Source organism: Astatotilapia calliptera, chromosome 5, assembly GCF_964374335.1.
Source record: "Astatotilapia calliptera chromosome 5, fAstCal68.1, whole genome shotgun sequence".
In the NCBI taxonomy this organism is placed as follows: Eukaryota; Metazoa; Chordata; class Actinopteri; order Cichliformes; family Cichlidae; genus Astatotilapia; species Astatotilapia calliptera.
This window is the reverse complement of record NC_137426.1, coordinates 9,178,462-9,201,695: the sequence shown is the minus strand read 5'-3', so window position 1 is coordinate 9,201,695 and position 23,234 is coordinate 9,178,462. Positions and strand designations below refer to the sequence as shown.

General features: G+C 38.8%; 1 protein-coding gene across 1 annotated transcript in view; it reads left to right on the top strand.

Moving 5' to 3' along the window:
• Positions 1-22,101, top strand: part of LOC113022072 (plexin-A2-like) — a 94,097-nt gene extending 71,996 nt beyond the window's left edge. The window contains exons 17-32 of the mRNA XM_026167080.2: positions 1,671-1,764; positions 3,117-3,356; positions 4,448-4,591; positions 5,028-5,262; positions 6,639-6,781; positions 8,146-8,414; positions 10,034-10,100; positions 10,477-10,623; positions 11,458-11,617; positions 12,436-12,539; positions 14,867-14,963; positions 15,698-15,897; positions 16,177-16,346; positions 17,227-17,439; positions 18,623-18,773; positions 19,702-22,101. Coding sequence (XP_026022865.1) covers positions 1,671-1,764; positions 3,117-3,356; positions 4,448-4,591; positions 5,028-5,262; positions 6,639-6,781; positions 8,146-8,414; positions 10,034-10,100; positions 10,477-10,623; positions 11,458-11,617; positions 12,436-12,539; positions 14,867-14,963; positions 15,698-15,897; positions 16,177-16,346; positions 17,227-17,439; positions 18,623-18,773; positions 19,702-19,797 — 2,530 coding nt within the window. The 3' untranslated portion in view covers positions 19,798-22,101. The remainder of the gene's footprint in view (positions 1-1,670; positions 1,765-3,116; positions 3,357-4,447; positions 4,592-5,027; positions 5,263-6,638; positions 6,782-8,145; positions 8,415-10,033; positions 10,101-10,476; positions 10,624-11,457; positions 11,618-12,435; positions 12,540-14,866; positions 14,964-15,697; positions 15,898-16,176; positions 16,347-17,226; positions 17,440-18,622; positions 18,774-19,701) is intronic.
• The last annotated feature ends 1,133 nt before the right edge of the window (positions 22,102-23,234 follow it).

The window sequence follows — 23,234 nt, the reverse complement described above, 5'->3', positions numbered from 1 at the left end:
ACAAGTTGTGAATCTATGTGTAAAGTCAGTGGCACAGAAAAACTTGTACTATGTGTGATTCACTTTTCTCAAAAAATGGGTACAATTCCCATAAAGTTTCCTTTTTACGAAGGCTATAATGTTCAGTTTTTATTGATGCTGTCACAGAGGTGTTAATTTAATTATATGGACCGTGGTAACAGTAATAGTTTTGTGCTGGTTAGCCATTTCAAATGTTCTGGCCCCCTCATGCACGTAACCTGAAAGGATAAAAAATAAAAACACTTCTCAACATAAAGAAGTCCAAGACAACAACACAATATTATGAAATACAGATGTTGTTCCAGGACTGCACTGCACAGATAAGCTTCAGTGTTCATTGACTAAAGCCCAATCCCTCTTGGCCCATCACTTGGCCCTAGTCCTCCCATTTCTTTTGGCAATGGAGGAGTAGTGGTCCTTTAGTCCTCTAACCAGGGCGTAGAGGACAATTTAGACAGCTAGAGAACAGCTACCCTTTTAATACCCAAAGAAACAGGGCACCCTACATTATTTGTTAAAACTAATCATTTCTGACCAAAGTAATGTGGCATTGGCTTTCTTTGTCAAGAAGCAGGTAATTTAGGTGTTAAGCTCCATTTACTCCTATATATTGAGAATTATCTCACAAACAACTCCTCCGTGAATTGAAGCCAGTTTCGGTACAATGGGATTAATAATACAGCTCTTCATAGAAAGTCTCTTAGGAAATCTGAGAGTTTGGCAATACTGTCAGGGTTGCAGAGATATTATCAAGTCACTGGCCACAACATTGTTATCTATATAAACAATCATAGTCAAAAAAAACCCCCAAACAAACCATCTTTGACTCAAATATTCACGATTCTACATGAATGAGTTCTATGCAGTTAATATTACAATAATGAACCTGCTACGTGAACATTTGTATCGCAGTTGAAGGGTGCACTACCTGGACTCTGCTAAATAAAAGATGGCACTTAATTTGAGTTAGGGTGGGATTACTCGGCACTACGTCCCTGCAGATTAGACTTCAGAGAGACACCCTGGCCCTCAGCCTAGTGACAGGAGGAGCTTTGTGGAGCTGCAATCAAGAGCCCTCATCATGAATCTGCATTCCCACTATGAGGCACTACAAGCTTAGGTAGCCTTTGAAGTGTGAGAAGAGAAGGATTGGCACTCTGTCAGGCTGACTTGACCGACCAGTTTTTTTAAGCATTTTTCCACCTCTCCTGTATTTTGACCTCTTTGTCTCACTTTTCCGACTTTCTACTTCCACATTTTTCTAAGCTCGCACTGCAGTTCAGGTTATTCAGAGATTACAGCGTGTTGTTTATTTTAATCACATCTAGCGCAGATATGTAAACAAGCAGCACCTGTATTCGTGCTATGCCAGTCTCGCAGTTATGGATGAATATAAAATAGCAGCCAGCTGGTTCTCCGTTTGATCTGTCCAATAACAAAGCCTGAGCTACCATCCCAGCTATTCCTCCTCAAGCCTGCATTAATGCAGGTTTTCTGGGAAATGTTTAAAAACACAGATGTCTCTGTGGTTATCATTCTAATTTAAATCATGATGAAAAAGCAGCAGCATTTCAGCAGGTTGCTTTGAGAGCATTGTGCACGTATGTGCTTGTTTGAACAATAAATATGTATTTCTTTCCTCTAAACAGTGGACACACCACTCTGACCGTGACTGGCACCAATCTGGATGTAGTTCAGGAACCACGCGTCAGAGTCAAATATGCTGGGCATGAATCTGTCAATGTGAGTGTAAAAACTGCTGATTTATAGTTATATTTAGTTTTTAAAAAGCATACGTCAATAAATTTACTCTAAATCTGTGATTTGTTATGATTGTATTTAGACAGATTCAGTGCTGTGGTATAATCATTTTTATAATGTGATTGAAGAGGAAGAGGTTTGGGGAGGAAAAAAGAAGTGAGAACAGGTTTACATAAAGGATCATTCCAAAAGAAGATTTAAAAAATGATATGGATGAACAACTCACTTTTGGAGGTGATTTATGGAGCTAATTCTGCTCGCCTGAACTGCTCAGGCAGGTCGCTCAAAGTGATTGATTGTTATAAAGTGTTGGGACCCTGTTGGCAAAAGACCAGGGTCCTTTGGGAGCAAGTTTTCCACTTCTTACTAGTCATGGATTTGCTTTAGGACTGCACCCTGGCAGAAAAGATAAATATTGCAGAGATGCCAGAGAGAGAATGATGGCATTATTTGCTTGCACGAATGTAAGAGAAAACAAGGACCTTCAGTTTTTGTGTTTGATAAATTAGGGTGTTTTTATGTGGAACATGTTGTATGTGAGAAGTTTGCCCAGAGCCAATTAAATGATGTGTTAACGATGCCAGCCCAAATTTTCAGCCAGTCAATTAAAGCTGCATGTTCGACAGTGTTACTGGCAAAGCTGAGATCTGAAGGGATTAAAGTTGAACTTTAACCCGAAACGGCTGCTAGAAAAGGGTCACTGGTGAATTTAATGAGGGCAGCATCTTTATCACACATATCTCGAAAACATAACTGGAATTACTTGAAAATGTTAAGAATCACAAAAGCATTTAATTTACTTCAAATAGCTTTCTGTGCAAAACTAGATCTGACTAAAGCTAACTAGAAACTGGTGTCAAGCTGGTGAAATTTAAAGGGACAGCTCATTTTTAAAGGAGACTTTGAAGAAGTATAGGGGCGAAAAAGCCCACAGAATTTCACTCTCGTAATCGAGTGATTGGCTTAATATGAAACAGATTCTAGTAGATATTATTCTGTTAATATGCAAGTTGAATAGGATTTTAAAGGGTCTAACATCTGGATGTTCGAAATAACAGGATAGTTATTAGTAGTATAACATTTGGGCACGAAGTGAGACATCTGTTCAGATCTATTTAGCAAAAATGGTTCCTACATATATAAAAACTACAAGTGGTGCTTCATTAATTGCTGTACTTAATTTTCCTTTGAGGTTAAATGAATAATTACTGGAAGATATAAAACTTGTATATCATAATACGTACAGTCTGGCTGCTGTAATATTTCACTCACTACATTGTCAGGTTGTGGATAATGTGGTGTAACTTAAAAAACCTGATCTGATTCTTCTCCAGGTGTGCAAAGTTCTGAACACAACCACCATCAGCTGCTTCGCTCCATCTCTGAAGGTGGAGTACACCACAGACCATGAGACAGTGAAACATGTGGATGAGTTTGGATTTGTCTTCAACAATGTCCAAGCTCTGCTCACCTATAACAACACAAGCTTTGTCTACTACCCCAACCCTTACCTGGAGCCCCTCAGCCTTTCGGGTGTTTTGGAGCAGAAACCTGGAGCTCCCATCATACTCAAAGTAAGTTGATGGAGAGCTTCCCAGAAATGAGTCTAGTTTCAGTTCCCATTTCAGAGTAAGGCAAAACCTTAAAAACACTAAGTGGCTTTCATAACAGCATTTGTTTTATCTTCAGTACACATAACCTAATGTAATTCTATCCTTATGCTCAGTGCTATAAATGGTCTGTTGCTTGATTCAGTGATCAAAAAAATCTTATCCCATTTGATCAGATTTTATTTCTTCCACACACATCAACCCCTCTGTTTCCCCATTAATTTTTATGCCTTTTTAATAAATATTTCAGACCACGGTGGACATAACTGCTGACTTTTTCTGTCTGATGTTCTTCTCCCTGTGAACTCAAATGCTTCCTGTCAAAGAACGGACAACACTTCTTTTGTACTTTTTAAAATAATTTTTTTCTGCCTTACTTTTCTTCCCTTTACTTTCATGTGCCACTGCAAGGAAGTTAAATCTTTAGCTACGTTTGCCAAGAGAGAACAGCATGGCATATTGGTTTGTGTCTTGAAGTAATCTGCCTTTGTTAGCTAAAATAATTTAGCAGCTTTCTTGCAAAAAAAAATAAAAAATAGACTCTGTGGCAGTCCGCAGTGCAGTACAGAAACTGACAGAAAGCCTTCTTCGCAAGACAAAAGCCAAGGCAAAGGGATGTGATCAGTGCTGTTTGTTTTGTCTCTCAGCAAGAATATGCAAAAACTACCCAAGCTGAATTTCATAAAACTTGGTGGAAAGGTGCAGAATGGGGACCAGAAAAACCAATTAACTTTTGGTTCTTTGCAAACTTGCAAAGTAGCGCCTAGGCCCTGGCAGGTGATGTGCTCTGTGAATGCCCTTATAGCTGTTTACACTAACTCCACTGATGCATAAACATTGAATGATGCTAAAGCATACTATTTTTCTGGTGAACAGTTGCTTGTCTGGTCAAATAGTTCATGCACAGAATCATGTTTTTAATTGGATCTCTTAGATCAAACAAATATTGTTTTTTTAAGATTCTCAGTACAGAGTTCAGGTTTAATGTTTGAGCTGTTTGGTCTTAAAATGTGAAATGTGCTTGATATATTTAAATTTTATATTATATGTTGCAGGGACGTAACCTGGTGCCATCTGCATCTGGTGGAGCTAGGCTCAACTACACGGTGCTGATCGGGGATACACCTTGTTCTCTTACTGTGTCGGACACTCAGTTACTCTGTGAGCCACCAAACCTCACCGGGCAACACAAAGTCCTGGTCAGTTTCAACTCTGTGCCTATCCGGCAATTCTCTGTCTGTCTGTCCATCTGTTTCCCTGTCTGCATGAATGTGGGTCACTCTCTGCAGGTCAGTGCTTGTCTGTATTTGTGGGTCATTGACAGGCTTTCACTTAGTTGTTGGCTTTCTGTCATTGTTTGTCACTCATGGTCTAGTAGGTTCCAAAGTAGCGAACATTGCCTTCTACAATTATTGACATGCACTCTTGCAAGTATTGACAGTAGAGCTATTAAAAGAAAAGTAAGTGTGTGTGCCTGGATATTAGTTTATTCAAAGGCAACTATACAGGCAAATCTTTAACATTTGATGTGATCATTTTATTTATTTATTTTTTGGCTTTGCCTTTTTTTGAACATGTTTTAAAGATTTTATTGAAAATCTTTAAATCTTTCAATTTTATCGTGCAATTATTCAGGTTCAAGTCGGCGGACTCCACATCTCTCCAGGAGAGGTTCACATCCGATCCGACAGCCTGCTCACCCTTCCTGCTATCCTCAGTATCACAGCTGGAGGAGGGCTGCTCCTCATCATCGTTGTAATAGTTCTGCTGGCCTACAGGCGGAAGTCACATGAGAATGACCTCACTTTGAAGCGCCTGCAGATGCAGATGGACAATCTGGAATCCAGAGTGGCTCTGGAGTGCAAAGAGGGTCAGTACGAACTAAAAGATAAAAATATCTTAAATCCGCTCAATCATATTCCCAAATTAACATGAAATGTATAATTGCATTATATTCTTTTAAAAGCTTATGTCAGAATTATGTGTACAAAATGATTTACAGTGCTGTGAAAAAGCATTTGCCCGCTTCCTGATTTCTTATTTTATTGCATATTTGTCACACATGTTTCAGATCACATGAGAGCTCAGATAACCTGAGATGTGAAAAACGTAATCCTCCCTCTTTGTTAAATCGTGAATTAGCTGTGATTAACCACATTTTGTGAAAAGCTGACTTCAATTTTACTAGCTACACTCAGCCTTGACAGGACTCTTTCTGACAAATTGAATGTGCTAAAAGATCACAAAAAGAAACACATCATGCCACAATCGAAAGAAAAATGAGAAACAGAGTCACTGACATCAGTCTAAAAAGGGTTACAAAAGCATTTCTAAGGCTTTGGGGCTCAACTGAACCAGAGTGAGAACATGGAAGAGCGCATTGATGACTTGTCCAAGAGGTCACAAAAGAACCCAGACAGCATGTAAAGACCTGCAGGCCTCTCTTGCCTCAGTTGAGGTCATTGATTAATGATTCAAAAATAAGAAAGAGACTGAGCAAAAATGGCATTCATAGGAGACCTCCAAGTTGAAAACCACTGACAACCAAAAAGAACAAAGACATATCTGCCAGAAAACATCCGGATGATCTCCAAAACTTTTAGGAAAATATTCTGTGGATAACTTTTTGCCCTTAAAAATGACTCATTTGAAAACTGCATTTTGTATTAACTCGGATCATCTTAGGCTAACAATAAAGCTTGTCTGATCTGAAACATGTAAATACGACAAATATGCATATAAAACAATATCCCATCTGCCCCCCGTCATATTTCTTTTCAAGATTTTCTTATTTAATCACTAGTGTACATATATTTATATTTATAGATACATATATATTTAGTCATCTTTTCTCTTTTACCACGTCTCTCTAATATTTTGCTCTTTACTATTTTTCTATTTATTTTTTTATTTTATTATATTTTATTATATTTTCTTCTACTGTACCATGCTGCTGAGTGACTGCTGCTTGTCAAACACATTTCATTGCAATGTTGACCCTGTGCTAACTTGCATATGACAAATAAAACTGAAAACTGAAACCTGAAAACCCCAAAAAACTAGGCATATGCTTTTTCACAGCACTATATAAGGTGGCTTAATTAAAAGATGAGCAAAATTATAGTTAATATTCAAGCTATAGATATCAAATTTCAAAGATGCAAATGTAAAAGTTTTTTATTTGGAATTACTGTCTTACACTACTAAAATGTTGGGCAAAACATTTTATACATGTGTCATGTGCAGCCTTTGCAGAACTACAGACTGACATCAATGAATTAACCAGTGATCTGGACAGAGCCGGCATTCCCTACTTGGATTATCGCACTTATGCCATGAGAGTTCTCTTCCCCGGTATAGATGATCATCCTGTCCTCAGAGAACTGGAGGTGAGGAACCTTTGAAGAAGAGGCTGCAACACTTGAATGCAGTGTCAACCATTTTTCTGACGTCTTGACCTTAAAGCTTCAGTATACTCCAAAAATAATTGCTACTGGCTTTTTGGCCAAAGCTGTCAAACTGTCTGTGAGAATATTCACATCAGTTTGAGGTCAAAAAGTTTTGGACCGCTGCCCATAAAAAGCAAAAGAATATACCTGATTAAAATTTGACTGCACTCTATTTCAAGGTCACTTCCAGTGCTCCTGCTATTTTCACATCCCTGACCGGTAGAGCTGTTCAGACCACTTGAACTTGCACATTTGTAATGCCTGCTGAATCTGCTCCACTGTGTCAAAACACCAACCATGCAACTTGATTTCCATTTTCGGGAAGAGAATGGGAAGCAGTTTGAGTGGAGACTGTGGCTTTACAATTGACTGGTGCCACTCCTAACCTGGGGCGCCTTCTTCTAGCTTGGGCACTGTGGAGACCAAACTCACCACCAGTAATTATCCTTGACATAAAGGTTGAGTCAGTTTTGCAGAGAAGTAGATTTTTGCTTTCGAGTTCGAGGTCCCTGCACATAAGTGGGCAGAAAGGGACTTCAAGGAGGAAATCTACTGTAAAACAGCTGCAAAGCTGTCAATGGTGCAGACCTTCACAAGAAGTGTCCTTATAGCCAAATTTTATTAATGTTTTTAATTTGAGTTTTTGACTGCAGCTCATACTGGGAATTTTTTGCTTCCATTAATCTCTGAGCCTTCTACTGGGTTTGAAGTCATTTCTGTTTCTTAAAATGCATTTGAAAGAAGTGTTTTCATTATTGTCTCAAAGGATAGGCAAATTATTTAATTTTTGAGGCATTCTCTATTCAGTTTTTAAGAAAATCTGGAGAAAAAAAAGTATTTGGCTTTTAATTTTTTTGTGTAAAAAAAAAAAAAAGAAGAAGAAGAAGCTTGGAATGTAAAGGTCAAGGCTGATGTTACCAATTAAAGATAGTTTAATCAAGATATTATTAGGGTACAAATTATAGCACTTCTTAAGAACCAATTAACTCTTTAGAAATCCTCTGATTGCACTTGACACATAACAAAGGTTCTTTATTTAGTGCAAAAAAGGTTTTTATTATTTTTTATATATTCCTTTAAATCTACACTTTTAAGGGTGGGGCAGTTCTCTACGCATTTGCATAACCTTCACTCACTTCTAGGCAAAGGCTTTAGCAACACCAGTAATTCTGGTTTGTACCGACCCTTTGAAGGGGAGAATTTCTACTCTGGTCTGTATTTCTGTTATAACTCATCCATGAGTGTGTACCATCTAATGAGCGCACTCACCTTTCTGTGTGTGCAAAAATGCATGATGCGTGCAGGTGCCAGGGAGCGGACAGGCGAATGTGGAGAAAGCCTTGAAGCAATTTGCTCAGCTGGTGAATAATAAGGTTTTCCTGCTGACATTCATACGCACACTGGAGCTGCAGCGCTCCTTCTCCATGCGTGACCGCGGCTACGTTGCCTCGCTCATCATGACCGCTCTGCAGGGACGGCTGGAGTACGCCACAGACATCCTGAAACATCTGCTCTCAGATCTTATAGAACGCAATCTGGAGAGCAAGAACCACCCCAAACTACTCCTCCGCAGGTAAGCAGAATCATTCACAGTGCTAAAACCCAATTAACAAAAAGCTGTGTAACATACAGAGTTATTTTTTGTCAGCTGAAAACTTTCATTTCCAGTTCTTTGGTAAAATGTAAGACGCATAAATTTAAGGTAAAACTGCAGGACAGAACAGAACATGAATTCATTTATTTAAATTGATATCAGAGAGAGTGGTCCTACTGAGCCACAGTCCTGTGGCTTTTGTGGACAAAGCAGAATTTAGATCTCTAATCAGATCTCAGCTGTGCTTGCAGAAAAGAAGAAATCAGTTGTTCTCCAAAATGTTTAAAGAAAGTCCCTAAAAGCTAGACATGCAAGAAAGTCAGAAATTTGAAAAGCCCATTACATTTCGGTTGGGAGGTCATGTCGGGTACATCATTCAGTTTCGCAACACTGGACTCCCTTTTTTCTCTGTGGTGAGAGGATTAAAACTAGAGATTTTTTCAGTCACAAACCCGACCAATTCTGATCAATGCTGCTTATCTTTTGGCATAGATAATTCCTTTGTGCATTGTTCTTTCCGGCCCAGTTGCTGCACTTCTGATGGTTGAATAACTAGGCCAGTAACGGGAAGCCCACCTTTGTACAGCTTTGTTTTGTGCAGCAGTGTGAAACATCCGCTATGAGTCTGAGAAACAGGATGCCTGAGCAGACAGGTGAAAGACAGGAGTGTTAAAAGTGATAGAGAGTGGGAGGGACTGGCAGAGGAGGAGAACCTAATGGGGAAGAGTGAGTGCAGCGGCAGCAGAGTTGTTGTCAGTCTGACTTATCTTCTGTGTGCCACTCATGAAACATTCAGCTGTAGCTCACATTTCTTTCCCCATCACCTCTCCTCTTCCTCCTCTCGCCTCTCTCCCTTTTTCCTCCACCTCTGGTTATCTGCCGATTGTTTTCCCAGTGCTGAGACCGGCCTACTGAATGTTTCATGAGGTCTTAAAAAAGGGGTGGGGGGTGGGGGGGTTGCTCTCACAATCTGACGCACACTCATTAAATATAAGGATGAGTTCACATGGGAGCTAGTACAACAAGAACTTGTTAGCCCAAACATGCAGCTCTTGCGGAAGCACTCTAAAGTTTAATGGGACGCCGTCAACAGTTGATTCAGTGCAGGTTAAGATTGAAATCTGGGTAAGAACAAAAGAAAAGTGCGACAGGTTTAGGACATGGAATTTGTAGCTAAAATGCTGTAGGCCTTGGATCGGATTTAAAAATTGCCACAGAAATATTTTTTTTTACATATTTAGTTAGAATATATGACAGTAAATCATAAATTTTTTACCCATGTGGACTCATATAAAGTAGCTAAGTGCAGACACTGCAAGGAAGAAACAGAGTGACTCAAAGTGGCCTTCAAACCTGTCTCTAAGCAATTATGTCATGACCCAAAAATGCTGGGCACTAGCAGCACTTAACCCAAAGTCTGCTGGAATCCTTCGAGATCAAGCGGCTATATCATCAGAACTCTCCTTGTTAAATTTTTCTTTGGTTTCAACAATGCCAGGCTCGTCTACGTCTTAAATTATAAAGAATACTCAGACCACTCCAGCTCTCAGAGGGGTGCCTTTGCTAATAAATGAGTACACTCTCTCTTTGTCTTACAGAACAGAGTCAGTGGCAGAGAAGATGCTGACAAACTGGTTTGCTTTCTTGCTCCACAAATTTCTCAAGGTAAAACGAAATCCTTCTCACATCTCACTGCTAAGATGGTGAGAGCTACTATGGTTTCGCTTAAAGTTATTTGCATTGATTCTGAAATAGACTGCTGTGCATGTTTGTGTTGCGGCTGTGATTTTAAATGCCTAATATCGATGTGTTCTAACAACACCCTGGAAGGATAATGGTTACCTGCGAGGTCAAACATGTCTCCAGCTTTGTATAAAAGCTCAATTTTATTATGTTTGATGTGTCATGCTCCAGTTACTCAGTCTCATCACCTCTGCTGATGAATACTGATTTCCATCCTTCCCTTCACTACTTTTTTTATGTCTTCTTTTCCTTTCTCCCACCTTTCAACCTAATCCCTGGGTTCTTTTCCAAAACAAAGGAGTGTGCTGGCGAGCCTCTCTTCATGCTGTTCTGTGCCATCAAACAGCAAATGGAGAAAGGACCCATAGACTCCATCACAGGAGAGGCACGCTATTCCCTGAGTGAAGACAAACTCATCCGCCAGCAGATTGAATACAAGACGCTGGTGAGTCACAAAGACATGGATAGAGAGAGAGAAACAAAAAACTCTCTACCTTTTGTCTGCTTTAATTTTTGCACATCTCTTGGCAAAGTGCCTTGACAGATCCCCAGAAATGTTGAATATGCCAAGGCTGTGGTTATAATTTGATGATTGCTTTGAATGTTTGCATACCTTTGATAAAATGAAATAAACATTCTTGCATAGCCAGATGCCCATTTCGTTAAGCTTAAAATTCGACAAAACATTTTCGAAATTCCATTTTTAAAGCAGTTCACACACTTGCCTCAAAACCCCATACAACAAATATCCTTTTTAATCAAATACTGTTTCCACTGGACATCGTTCACCCAAATTAGTGAAAAAAAAGTATTATATTAGCTACCTTTACAATTACAAATATTAGACTGAGTCTATATAAGCTTAACTGTCATGTGCTAAACCAGTACATTCACGAGGTAAGACTACCTGGATAATGCAACATGTCTCTTTCTTTTACATTTCTTTTGAAATGAAGCCAGCTGGGTTCCTCCAGCGCCCCATCAGAATAGGTTCCCCCTCAGGCTTTAGCTGCATGGCAGAGCCAGCCAGCGACAGGATGACACCTCTCTGATCGCCATGTCGGAGATTCTGAGAGTCTGTGTCTCATTACTTGTTTAATGCCCCTGCCAGAGCTGCACAAGCACATCCTGGAGGTGTGAAATTACATTTCTGGCCAAGATGCTCTCCACCAGGACAGTTTGGTGAAGAGCAGGTAATGAAAGGACTTCCGTATCAATCAACACATTTCTCTCTGCCTCCTTCCTTTTCTTCCCCCTTCTCTCTATCCTGGATCTCCAGACGCTGAGCTGTGTGAACCCCGACAATGAGAACAGCCCAGAAATCCCTGTCAAGGTGCTCAACTGTGACACCATTACCCAGGTAAAGGAGAAGATCCTGGATGCAGTGTACAAGAACATGCCGTACTCACAGCGGCCACGGGCTACAGACATGGATCTAGGTGAGGCTGCACAGAGTGCAATCCCATTGTGAAGGAATAATTTCAGTACAGTAATTGTGTTATATATTTTGGGGCAAAACTAAGATTGCACTATTTCTGTGGCACATCACATGTGGAATAATGACAGCTGGGGAAAACAGAGCAGAAATCGAGCGTGCCAAATGACAATATACCAAATACCAAATATGACATCTAGAAAGGGCTCCACATCAGTTTCGTCAAGACTCCCCCCCCCCACCCCCCCTTACCTGTTTACAGCCCTAATCAGAACAACACTCTAACACTGACGTTAAACCGTTCTGACAGTGCACCTACACCTAGGCTTACGCCCACAACATGTCATCCAATACCGAATGACTCGGCACAAATCCAACTGACATGCACCTTCAAAGGCAGTAAATAAGATAACTTGTAGGTAGTGGCTGATCGTGCTTTGGGCTTGTAGTGTTATACCCTAAGGGGCTTTTCCAGGCTAGGGATTTGGAGAGGATCAGTTTCTCTTTGTTGCTTTGGGCAGCTTAAAGCTCTGTGAAGACACTGTCATTTTTATTTTGTTCACAGAATCACAATCACTTTAATTGTCAAGTAGAAATGCACAGGAAGCTGTCTTGGTGACACTTTGGTTGCTACACTTGACAACTTGCAGAGTTTCAAAGAATAAAATATAGTGCGAAAGGATAACATGACCTCAACTGCAGCGCCAAGGGGCAGACAAATGATCGACATTTGACAATATGTAACTGTCAAAAACTTGGGATACCAACATTCCTCAAAGTGCCATATGTCACACATTTATTATTGATTGTATTTTCCTACAGAGTGGCGGCAGGGCAGAACAGCTCGTGTGGTTCTGCAGGATGAGGACATCACAACAAAGATAGAGAGCGACTGGAAGAGACTCAACACCCTCATGCACTACCAGGTCTGTTAATAACAATCATACCACGACTACAAGTAAAAACTGATTTTTGAGTTTATGAATAATTCAGTTATTTGCGCCCATTACAGTGTCTTATAATCAAGGTGATATGCTAAAACTTGCTTGTTTCTCCGACCAACGGTAGAGTATATAAAACGGATTCCAATCAGATAACCCACATCTGAAATGAATGACTTATTACAACAGCAGAATATAGTTAGACTTTGGCGTTCAGACTCCACTCTCCAAAGTTAAGTGATGTGTAAATATATGGATTGGTAAAGGGGAAGAGGGTCAGCAATTTAGCACAGAGATAGATGGGAATTTTTGCAGCTTAAGCAGACCACCAAAGTGGGAGGCAGCTTGGTTTATAATACAGAGTGAGGCATGTGTATGTCCTAGTGTTCCCCAAAGCATACAAGCCTGGGACAGGGAGAGAAGCAGTAAGAAAACATAAAAAAGCATCAATGCATATCATGTCAACATATATTACAATGATTTTGGCAAATGCTGCATGAATAGAAGGATGTGGGGTGGGGGTGGGTTGTAAAGCAGCTTACAGAAGGATAGCAACAAAAAAAATCCTACCTTATAAAATAATGGATGAGTAGCCGGGTATCATTCGAGCAATCAGCTGGTGTCGGCTGTCACTGAGATCAACTGTTATCAGCTTATTTGCTGGGATATTGGGTTTGGAGATTGACTTTATATCCAGCCTGAACCAATACTAAGTGCAATAAAAGCAAAAGCAAAAAAAACCCCTCACATGTGAAAAAAGACGGCGGAAATGTTTGACATTTTAGTGACTCAAACATTTTTAAAATTAACGTCTGTCGACTGACGCTTTACTTCAGCTCTAATTACCTCAAAGCTTGTAAAAAACGATTGCAATTTTATACCTGGAAAGTCTGAATTTTTCAGACGGATTACTCAGTTGCTCACTAGATATTGTTGATGAAGGGCAAAGTATTACTCATTTACATTCATCTCACTCACCTCATCACTGCCTACATTTTTTTCCAACCTCGTGGTCACAAACACACTTAGTCAACCAAACATGCACTTGTGTGCCCGTCTCTTTACAACACTTTTTTTTCCTTCCCAGCTCATAAATGCGACTACACAGGTCACTAACCTCAGATGAGTCATCCTGTTCCTTTGTCAGTCAAATGTTCATCTACACTGTCAGCTTTGGGCCAACTGTACCATGCACAGAGAAAACATACTTTTCTAAAAACACAGAGACCAGTAAAGACAAAGAAAAGCCACATTTTCTGCACTAAAAGTATGTTTTGAGAGGAGAGAATGCATTCTGTCTTATCTCTAGAGGAGATAAACAATTTAGCTCTTTCATTTTTAATCTTTCGACTAGCTAGGAAATGCATGTTTTGTCGCTAAGCTGAATTTGGTATTCGCTATAATGCAGCTTTTGCAGAATAGTGCAAAGCTAAGTCTGAATGTGGAATTTCTCTCATACTGCGGATAACCGGTCTTCATCATAGCTCATAGAGCAGAGCTACAATATTCAGCATTTCCCCAGTGCTGTTCCACAGACAGGATCTAGGACCGACACTAGAAAAAAGTGCCTGTATTGTTATGTGAAAACATTTAGCAGTCTATTACATAAATATTTCACTTTACTTACATGCTGCAAAAGATTAAGCTAAGTTACCATGAGCATCACTGGAGGGCAATGTTGAGTTAAGTATTGATGTGAGAGTTTAGAAAAAACCTTTCATGCATTTAGTTATGATCATCACCTACTTAAATAAGAAAGGACCTGAACTCAACTACAAATACAGAAAGGGCTGCAAATACTACACCTCCAAATATATGATATAGAAAGGCACAGTGTAGCAACGGTAAAAGTGTTTCCTGGGGCTGCAGAAACATCATGGTTGGAATTACTTTGGTTTACAACACAATGCATGTCTTTGCTGAATCCATCAATTTTTTAGTTTGGTCATTGTTTGGGCTACTTGCAGAGTATTTCTTTATTTGGGTGTTTGTAGCATCTGCAGTGTGTTGAGTTCTCCTGCAATTTATATTTGGTACAGTAATATAAAGCTGTTCCAGTAGATGCTGTGCTGCCTTTTATTTTCATCTATCTGATGATAGTGGATTTTTACAGGAGACTGCAGTTGAACTAAAAGCCTGTCTTTTATAAATTTACAAAGCCCACAGAGGACATTCAAAACCTTTCCGTCATAATTCTGAAAATCCTTGGCTCTTGGTTTGAAGCTCAAAAAATATTTGGAATTCCTGCCATGATTACTTTTGACCAACAGCTGCTAGCAAAAAATTCACAAGGCTCTACCTTTGTTTTTCAGGTATCTGATCGCTGTGTGGTGGCCTTGGTGCCCAAACAGATGTCCTCTTTCAACATTCCTTCTTCAGCCAGCTTCCCACGCAGTATCAGCAGATATGGTTAGTACTGCTTAGGAAATTCAAATACTTAATATTCATCCACCTCACAGTAGTGATGCACCATCTGTTTCTGTCACTTATCAATCTGCTGTAAAGCACATTAGTTGACACTGTTAGAAGGCATGTTAAATAAAGGAAGCATGATAGTCTAGAAAAAATATTCAAGAAATATTCTGCATTTACAAAAGCAAATCAAGTATGTTGTTTATTAGGTTTTATATATAAGCTGACATGGAACTGTCTTTTCACTTCACGTTTCTATACAGTAGGTATAACACAAGCTGACCTGATCTTAACGTCAATAAAATCATGCACTTTACATAAATGTTTGTCGTTGGGTTTAATATATTCCTTTTAAAAACACAAGAACTTCAAGCGATGCCACGCTGTAAGTCGAAAAGCTGAAAACACAAAACACTTAGTGGCAGAAAGCGAGAACCATAGAAACCATCTCTTTAATGAATGAGTGTATGTCTGCATCATTACTATGACGACCGATGAAATAATGACAGCACCTGATTATACAGTCAAAACACACACAGCCCACCTGCTCACTTCCAGATTACAACGAAGACTGTCAACCACTTATTTAGACCTGAGAAATCAATGTGACGTTCTCTTTGTTTGTGCTCCAGTCTAATAGAGTGATTATCAGATATATAATGTACATTTACAAACTGAAATATTTTAGGAATTGTGCATTTTTCTTTATCATCTATTCTTTAACCATCTAGGTGTGGATGTATCGTTCCGTTCCACCCCCACCAGCCCTGACAGCCCCCACTCCCGTGTGCCTATGCTGACCCCTGACCTGGAGAGTGGTGTCAAAGTTTGGCACTTAGTCAAGAACCATGACCACGGGGACCAGAAAGAGGGCGAGCGAGGCAGCAAGATGGTGTCTGAGATTTACCTGACACGGCTACTAGCAACAAAGGTACCACATAACACATGCTGCAAACTGTGGTAACGGTGAATAGAAAAAAACAAACATGGAGAAAACATTTGTACTCGGAGGCCTTTATTTGGTGATTTTGAAGTTTTCATGACCACTCAAAGTCCTTTGCACCACAGGAAAAGTGACACATCCATTCCTAGAGAAATTAACTAATTAACTTAATGTAGATGTCTGTGGTAGGAAACGTCATCATTTGTAAAAACAACAAACAAAATATTCACAAAAAACAGAGCAAATCTCCATTCTGTTACTTTTCAGGGAACGCTGCAGAAGTTTGTGGACGATTTATTTGAGACCCTGTTCAGCACTGTGTGTCGAGGCACTGCTCTGCCTCTCGCAATTAAATACATGTTTGACTTCCTGGATGAGCAGGCTGACAGACATGGCATCCATGACATGGACGTCCGCCACACATGGAAGAGCAACTGGTGAGAAAGATTTTTGATTTCTCATAGTGCTGTTGTCTACTTACAGCCTAAGAAAAGAAACTTTTCAGCAGCACTTAGCTTGTTACAGAAATAGCTTTCTGTAACAATTGTAATATATTTTCATGTTCTAGCCACAGTCTTACACAACTGTTAAGATTATCTTATCAAATATTTTTTTTCTGTTTTGTTTTTTAGAATTGTATAGTATTGTTTTGATTTTATAGTAGAGTATAGAGTTGTTAAATTTTGTAGGTCATCTGGTTTTATCTTGTATGGGTCAATGGCTCTCAAGGAAGCAACTCCTATTTCTGGGAACAATCTGTAATTCCAAATTATCTTTCAGTAGTCTTCTAATCTCCATGTTTTGAAAAGAAAAAGTCACTAAAAGGATGATTAAAAGGACATTTCATGATTTCCTTTTGCAAAATAGCCTTGCACAGCCTAAAATATATATTTTTTTACGTTTCTGTATAGCCGCTATTCTCAATAGCCGCTCTCATTCACTTTCCTCCATTAATTTGACAGCATCTGAATGGGGCGGCTGCAACGCTAAATTAGTACCCAGGTCACTTTTCAGTAAAAGCTGTGATGACAGGCTTTCTAGGTGTGAGCTAGTAATATTTACTCTTAATCACTTTTAACAGAAGACCAGTCTGAATGCATGCAGTCACATTAATGGATAAGCACACGGAGCTTTAAGAAGCACTTGCTTTTTCTCCATTCTGTGTGGCTACCATTGATATGTCTGAATGAAGCCATTAGGAACGTAAAAGTGACATACTTCTGGATGACAAAATGCAGTCACTTTAACAGATTAATGAAGCCAGCAGTGTTATCAGTTTTCTCTGAAAAGTGCTCATTTGATTCTCCCCCCCCCCAGCCTTCCCCTCCGCTTCTGGGTAAATGTGATCAAGAATCCCCAGTTTGTGTTTGACATCCATAAAAGTAGCATCACAGACGCCTGTTTGTCTGTGGTGGCCCAAACCTTCATGGACTCTTGCTCAACATCCGAACATCGTCTGGGAAAAGACTCTCCCTCCACCAAACTACTCTACGCCAAGGACATACCACATTACAAAAGCTGGGTAGAAAGGTGTGTATGTGCAGGCTTTTTTATAATTATGTTAAAATTATGTTTTGTATACGGTAGATAAGTATATTTATAGGCAGCTTTTAGGCCTAAATGTTTTCAGGTAAGATGCTGCATATTATAAACTGGAATTTATCAGTCTGAATTTTAAAAAGTAAATAAGATATGGAAGAAACACCCTTCAACCATGTTAAGAATGTTGACATTGCATTCTTTGTCCACTTGTCGGCCACTCTAAAACTGTGATGTATTGGAATATTGGATTTTTAAATCATCAATATCTTTATCACTATCCTGTATTGATCAGGCGCTAACTTGGGAGCATTGACAGACATCCAGCTCCTCACCAGAACGTTGGTTGCCATTGGTTTCATCAGCAATACTATGTTTTGTCAGAACCACCACATTTATTAATTTACTCTCACATACACAGAGCGCCTTTCATGACTCTGTAAGTTTTATCACACCACAGTTCCATATCTTTTACACCTTTGCCATATAAAGCAATAGTGTTGCAACCTTTGTTAATGCAACTCTAGGGACCCATTAGAAAGTCTAGCTAGATCTTCAATGGTGCCTTTACGAGCATGACAAAAAATCCGTCTTTAAATGAAATAATTGTTCTTTAAGTAATAATAATAATCTCACTCATTTGTTAATTATCATATTAGTAAAAGATCAAGGTCAGGTCTTCATCATTCGCCGACATTTTTTAATTCAGTAGTTGCAATAAAAATATGTAGAAACAATGAAATGAGTTGTGCACTGCATGTAAAATTAAACTTCTTCGATGCATGCAGCAAGGCAGGGCATTCTTTATATACACATGCGATTGCTCAGAGTTATGAGTCCAGATGGGTTTTTGTTGAAACCTTTAATGATGAACATAATCTTCCTAAGGCTCTTGCTGAGGCTCAGTTTGTGTATCTGCATATGGAAATAAAAAGCGTGTTCGTTTATTTTTGAATACATTGTCTGCATTACTACATGACTAAACGCATGAGTAACGCTTTCCTTGTTTTCTATGGTGCAACACCTCTGATTTACAGGTTCCCGTGTCGAAGCATATTCTTTTCAAAACAGACCGATTCCATGTGAGAAGAAAAGCTATGGTATGCATCACTGTGCCCTCCACACTGACAGTGCGTGTGTGTGTGTGTGTGTGTGTGCGTGCGTCTCCTCTCAGGTACTATGCTGACATCAACCGCCTGCCTGCCATCAGTGATCAGGATATGAATGCCTATCTGGCTGAACAGGCTCGCCTTCACTCCAGTGAGTTCAATGTGCTCAGTGCCCTCCATGAGATCTACGCATATGTCAGCAAATACAGCCAAGAGGTGAGGCCCAGTCAATACACTTTAAACCAGTAATGTGCACCACATGTTTTTGCAGTATTACCAATTGAAGTTATCAATTTTGGAAGTCAAAGCAGCCATAATTAATCATTTATTTATTTATAAATAGCAGTGTCTTGATTCCATTGCATTGAACTTCCAGAGAGTTATAAGCCAACTCTTCAATTTTCTGCAGTTTGGGACACTTTAACGTCTCTCCTGCCATTGTTTGATTTTAGGAATCTGACTTCTTTTAGCCAATACTTTCTTTTATTGTCATTTATTTTAGCAGCTAAAGGGGCAGATAATTCCCTCAAAAATGGAGACAAAAGTAGAGTAATTACTGGAGTTAAATTGGTCAGCTGGACACAAATACATCTCTTAATACACGCCAGTCTTGTTCTGTGAATGCTGGGTGTGCGGACAGGCAACTGTTTGCTAACAACTTACCAAAACACGGTTTTAATTTTGAGCCCTCGTAAAGGTCATGGCTGATTGCAGAAATCAAACGGGCAAAAAACAAAACAGACTGTGTCGAATTTAATGAATTCATTTTGTGATAATATGCTGGGTGATTTTCAATTAACCAATAAAAGAATTACTGAGAATGCCGCTAACAATTTCCAGGAACACGAAGTGTGTCTTCAAATTGCTTCTGTTGTCAGCTAAAAGTGCAAAACTAATTTATGCGACAAACTATATATACATAGTAAGGTAACAAGGATTGAGTGAAACTTATTAGCGTTGAGTCCGCGGTCAAACATAAGTAATGCATTCAGAACAAAGACGGAAACAACACAATCATAAACAAAAATTAAATAAAATCTAAAACAAAATCTGACCCCATGACATAACGCGTGCGTGCTAATTTACTACAGCTGACCAGTGACATGCTTTGTGTCCTTATGGCCTATATCTCTGTGTGTTTTAGATCATTGAGGCACTGGAGCAGGATGAACAGGCCCAAAAGCAGAAGCTGGCGTATAAAGTGGAGCAGATCATCTCAGCTTTGTCCACAGAGAGCTGAGAAACACACACGATCCTAAATACTTCCATATACACACATAAACACATTCTGTATGCACACATGATACACAGACACCAAAATATACCATAACAGGGGAATTATAAACACATATGCCTCTCAGATGTGGAAATCAACCGACTTCTGGTATGCATGTGCGGATATATTAAATCACACATACACACAAACTGTTGTGCACAGAGAGACTGCAGTTTTAATGGACCTACTGTATACAAACTGACAGTTACACGTGGATAAATACACGGGTACAAATGTACATACGCAAACCACAGCACACATCAAACAGCAGAACGTCCCAAAGCAAGACTTTTGAATCCAATGTCATTTTTCAGAAGAAATTCCAAAAGGCAAACATCCAACTTCTAAAACACTACTATAGAGGGAGAGAGAAGGAGGATTTAGGCCATCACGGCTGCTGAATTTTCCGCCAATTCTTGTCCGCTGGGTAATGGTTTGCCTTTGTAGTCGGTGGTTATACTAAGTGTGTGTGTGGCATGGCTCTGAAGAGAACACCACTTAATAAAGAATGACTCAACTTGAAAAGCCACTGGAGGAGCTCAAAGACAGGAGCCAATTTAATGGGACAAGACTCAAAGTTCTTTTTATATGTCAAACATGAAGGACACTTATTCGCACTACATATCACAAACTTGGAGTGACATCGCCATTTGTTGCCATTCGGAGCAGAGATGTGCATCTTGCACCAAGTCTTTTTTCTGGGTTTTTAAAGGCTTAAGAGAGAGAACACTTAGGATTTCAGCAAAATTACTTTTTATTTTGGTGCTTGAGGATTTCCATCATATGTGACATCATAAAACATCATATATTTTTTTTCATTTAATGATGATTGTCTGAACTACTGGGTTTTGAAAGAAGTATACAACAGATTTGTCGCTTATAGGTTTAGGGTCTGGCTGTTTAATAATCCAACACCAAGACATCATTACTTTCCAATTTGAAATATGTGTAGATATTTTCAGACCCAATCCCTGGCTCTTCGTGCCAAATATAATATATCTCATGTTTCATTCATATTAAACGCTCCTGTAGAAGCTATTAATAATACATGCCATTGTACGGAAAAGATCCCATTTGAGATAGGACATTTTTTTTTACAGTGATGATCAATAGACCAGTAATTCAGCCATTCAGAGATAAGTGGGGACCAAATTGAACTGCAGTAGAAAGCATGATTAATGATGCTATAAGCCTGAAAGTGGATCAGATTAGCCTAACCTGGCCAATAGCACCCACCCTTCCAGTCTCATCAGTCATTGTTTACATTTAGCGTGATACTTGAAATGCACACGGTGTACAAGATACCAAGAACACCTGCAGCTCCTGTCAAGTAATCTGGTCAAACTAGATTAGATAAAGGCCTTGATGCTTTTTTGATTTACCAAATGAATCCACTTTGAGCATAATGTGGAAACTAAATGCAGGTTAAAAGCTGAAGTCTGATTTTTTCACCTTCAAAACAGGCGATCTGGATCGGGATTCAGCTCAGTGTAAAGCAGGTGCTCTTATATTTCTTAAACAGAGTGGATATATGATTAACGGTATATGTGACTGGTCCAGCAGTGGGTTCTTGTAAAGTCTGTTTGTTGCTTCACAGCACTAGTGACGCTTTATATCCTTACTGTTTTCGTGCTTTAACGTAGAATTCACGTTTTATTCCAGTTTTATTTTGCATTCCAGTGTACACTTTACCTGATTGCTCGTTGTCCCCCCCTGCTCCTGTAGTTATAGTGCCATATCTAAACTTTAAAATAATTATCTAAACTTCAGCATAACTGTAAAAAAAAAAGAAAAAAAAAAGAAAAAAAAATCTGCGACATCACGACTACTTCACAGTTTTAGTTCTGATTGGTTGTTTCACCAATTTACAATGAGGAAACAAATGCCTTTTTATGCTTGAGGCTTCTTATAAAGTCTCTGGAAGTATTACTGCTATCTTCTTAACATTTCCGTACCAATGGAGTTCATTTATCCCCCACAAGACCTTGAATCATGTTATCTACAAGAACAAGATGAACTACGATAAATAATAAGTACATTTCCTGTTAAATGTTGAAATATGACAGAATTCATCAGTTTCATGTGTGGTTTGATGATGATAATTTATAAATGTGTTGTGCAATAAACTGTCAGATGTTTAAGCTGTAATGTTTTTTTAAACTATATATTACTGTATAAATACTGTACATAAAAAACACTCCTATTTTGCAAGCAAAAGATTCACTTTGTACTGTTGTTATACATTAAATGCGCAGCTAATGAAAATGATTTTTGCATTTTTGTCTAATTTGTGGTGACATTTCTTTTTAAAATAATCAGGCTGAACATGATTATTCATTTTCTCTGTATTAAAAGGGTACTACATCCCAAGTCCTGGCTGTAATAGGTCAAATATTGTCTTTATTTAAGAACATTTAACTAAACTTCTTTGCCTTTCATCGTACTTCATTATACATAGTTTACAGTTCTGCATTTTTAACCACATGAAACATCAGAATCATCATAATGTGACTTACTTAATTTGCACAGTGCTTTTTTTTCTCTGACAAAATACTGCTGATGGTAGAGGTGAAGTCATTTTTAACCCAATCAAAACTCTGCCACACATAACTGGATAATCTATTTTTATGGTATTAGTGGACCATTAGCATTCCACTTTAATAATTAAACTTATTGACTTTTCATAGGAAGGCTTTGCAAGACGGTGATGTCACAGGGATAAACTCAAATCCCACGAGAACATACATCATTCATCCTTTTTAGTGTTTGACCCACAAGCAGATAATATTAGCCCTCCAGCAAAGTCTCAAAATATTTTTAAATAGGGTTTTTAATACGTGTTTTACTAGATTTGCTTCTTAATGAAAGCCATTATTTAGTAAAAGAGTACCTATTTCAACACTAGCACAATGTTATTATTTTAAATATCGTATTATTTATAAGCCTATAACCATGATTGAAATTTTTAGTCATGCAATCAGAATACCATTTTAAAAAGATAGTTAATTTTTTGTTGAATTTAAATGCTCATGGTTGTGTTGCTTTACAGTGTTTCACAGGAAGAGGGTGTTGTATTTCCAGACCCAACAAAGGTAAAGCCTACTTCACAAATCAGCAAAGACCTGTAGAGTAATGGCCTCCAGCTGGAATATTTTCCCTGGAACTAGAAAACAAATGTGAGGAGAATGATCAAGTAATGATAATGCTGTTCCTTCCCCTTTTTGAATTAATCAAGAAGCAATGCCGTTTCAGGGAGTCTGAACTACTGCCATGAGCCAAAAACAGCCAATCATCACTCTATGAGCTCAAGACTCTAATGTAACTTTACTAAAGTACAGTTTGTACTACCGTGATTGTGGTGATGTAGTACGGCATGTGACAAGCATATATGAAGTTTGTGA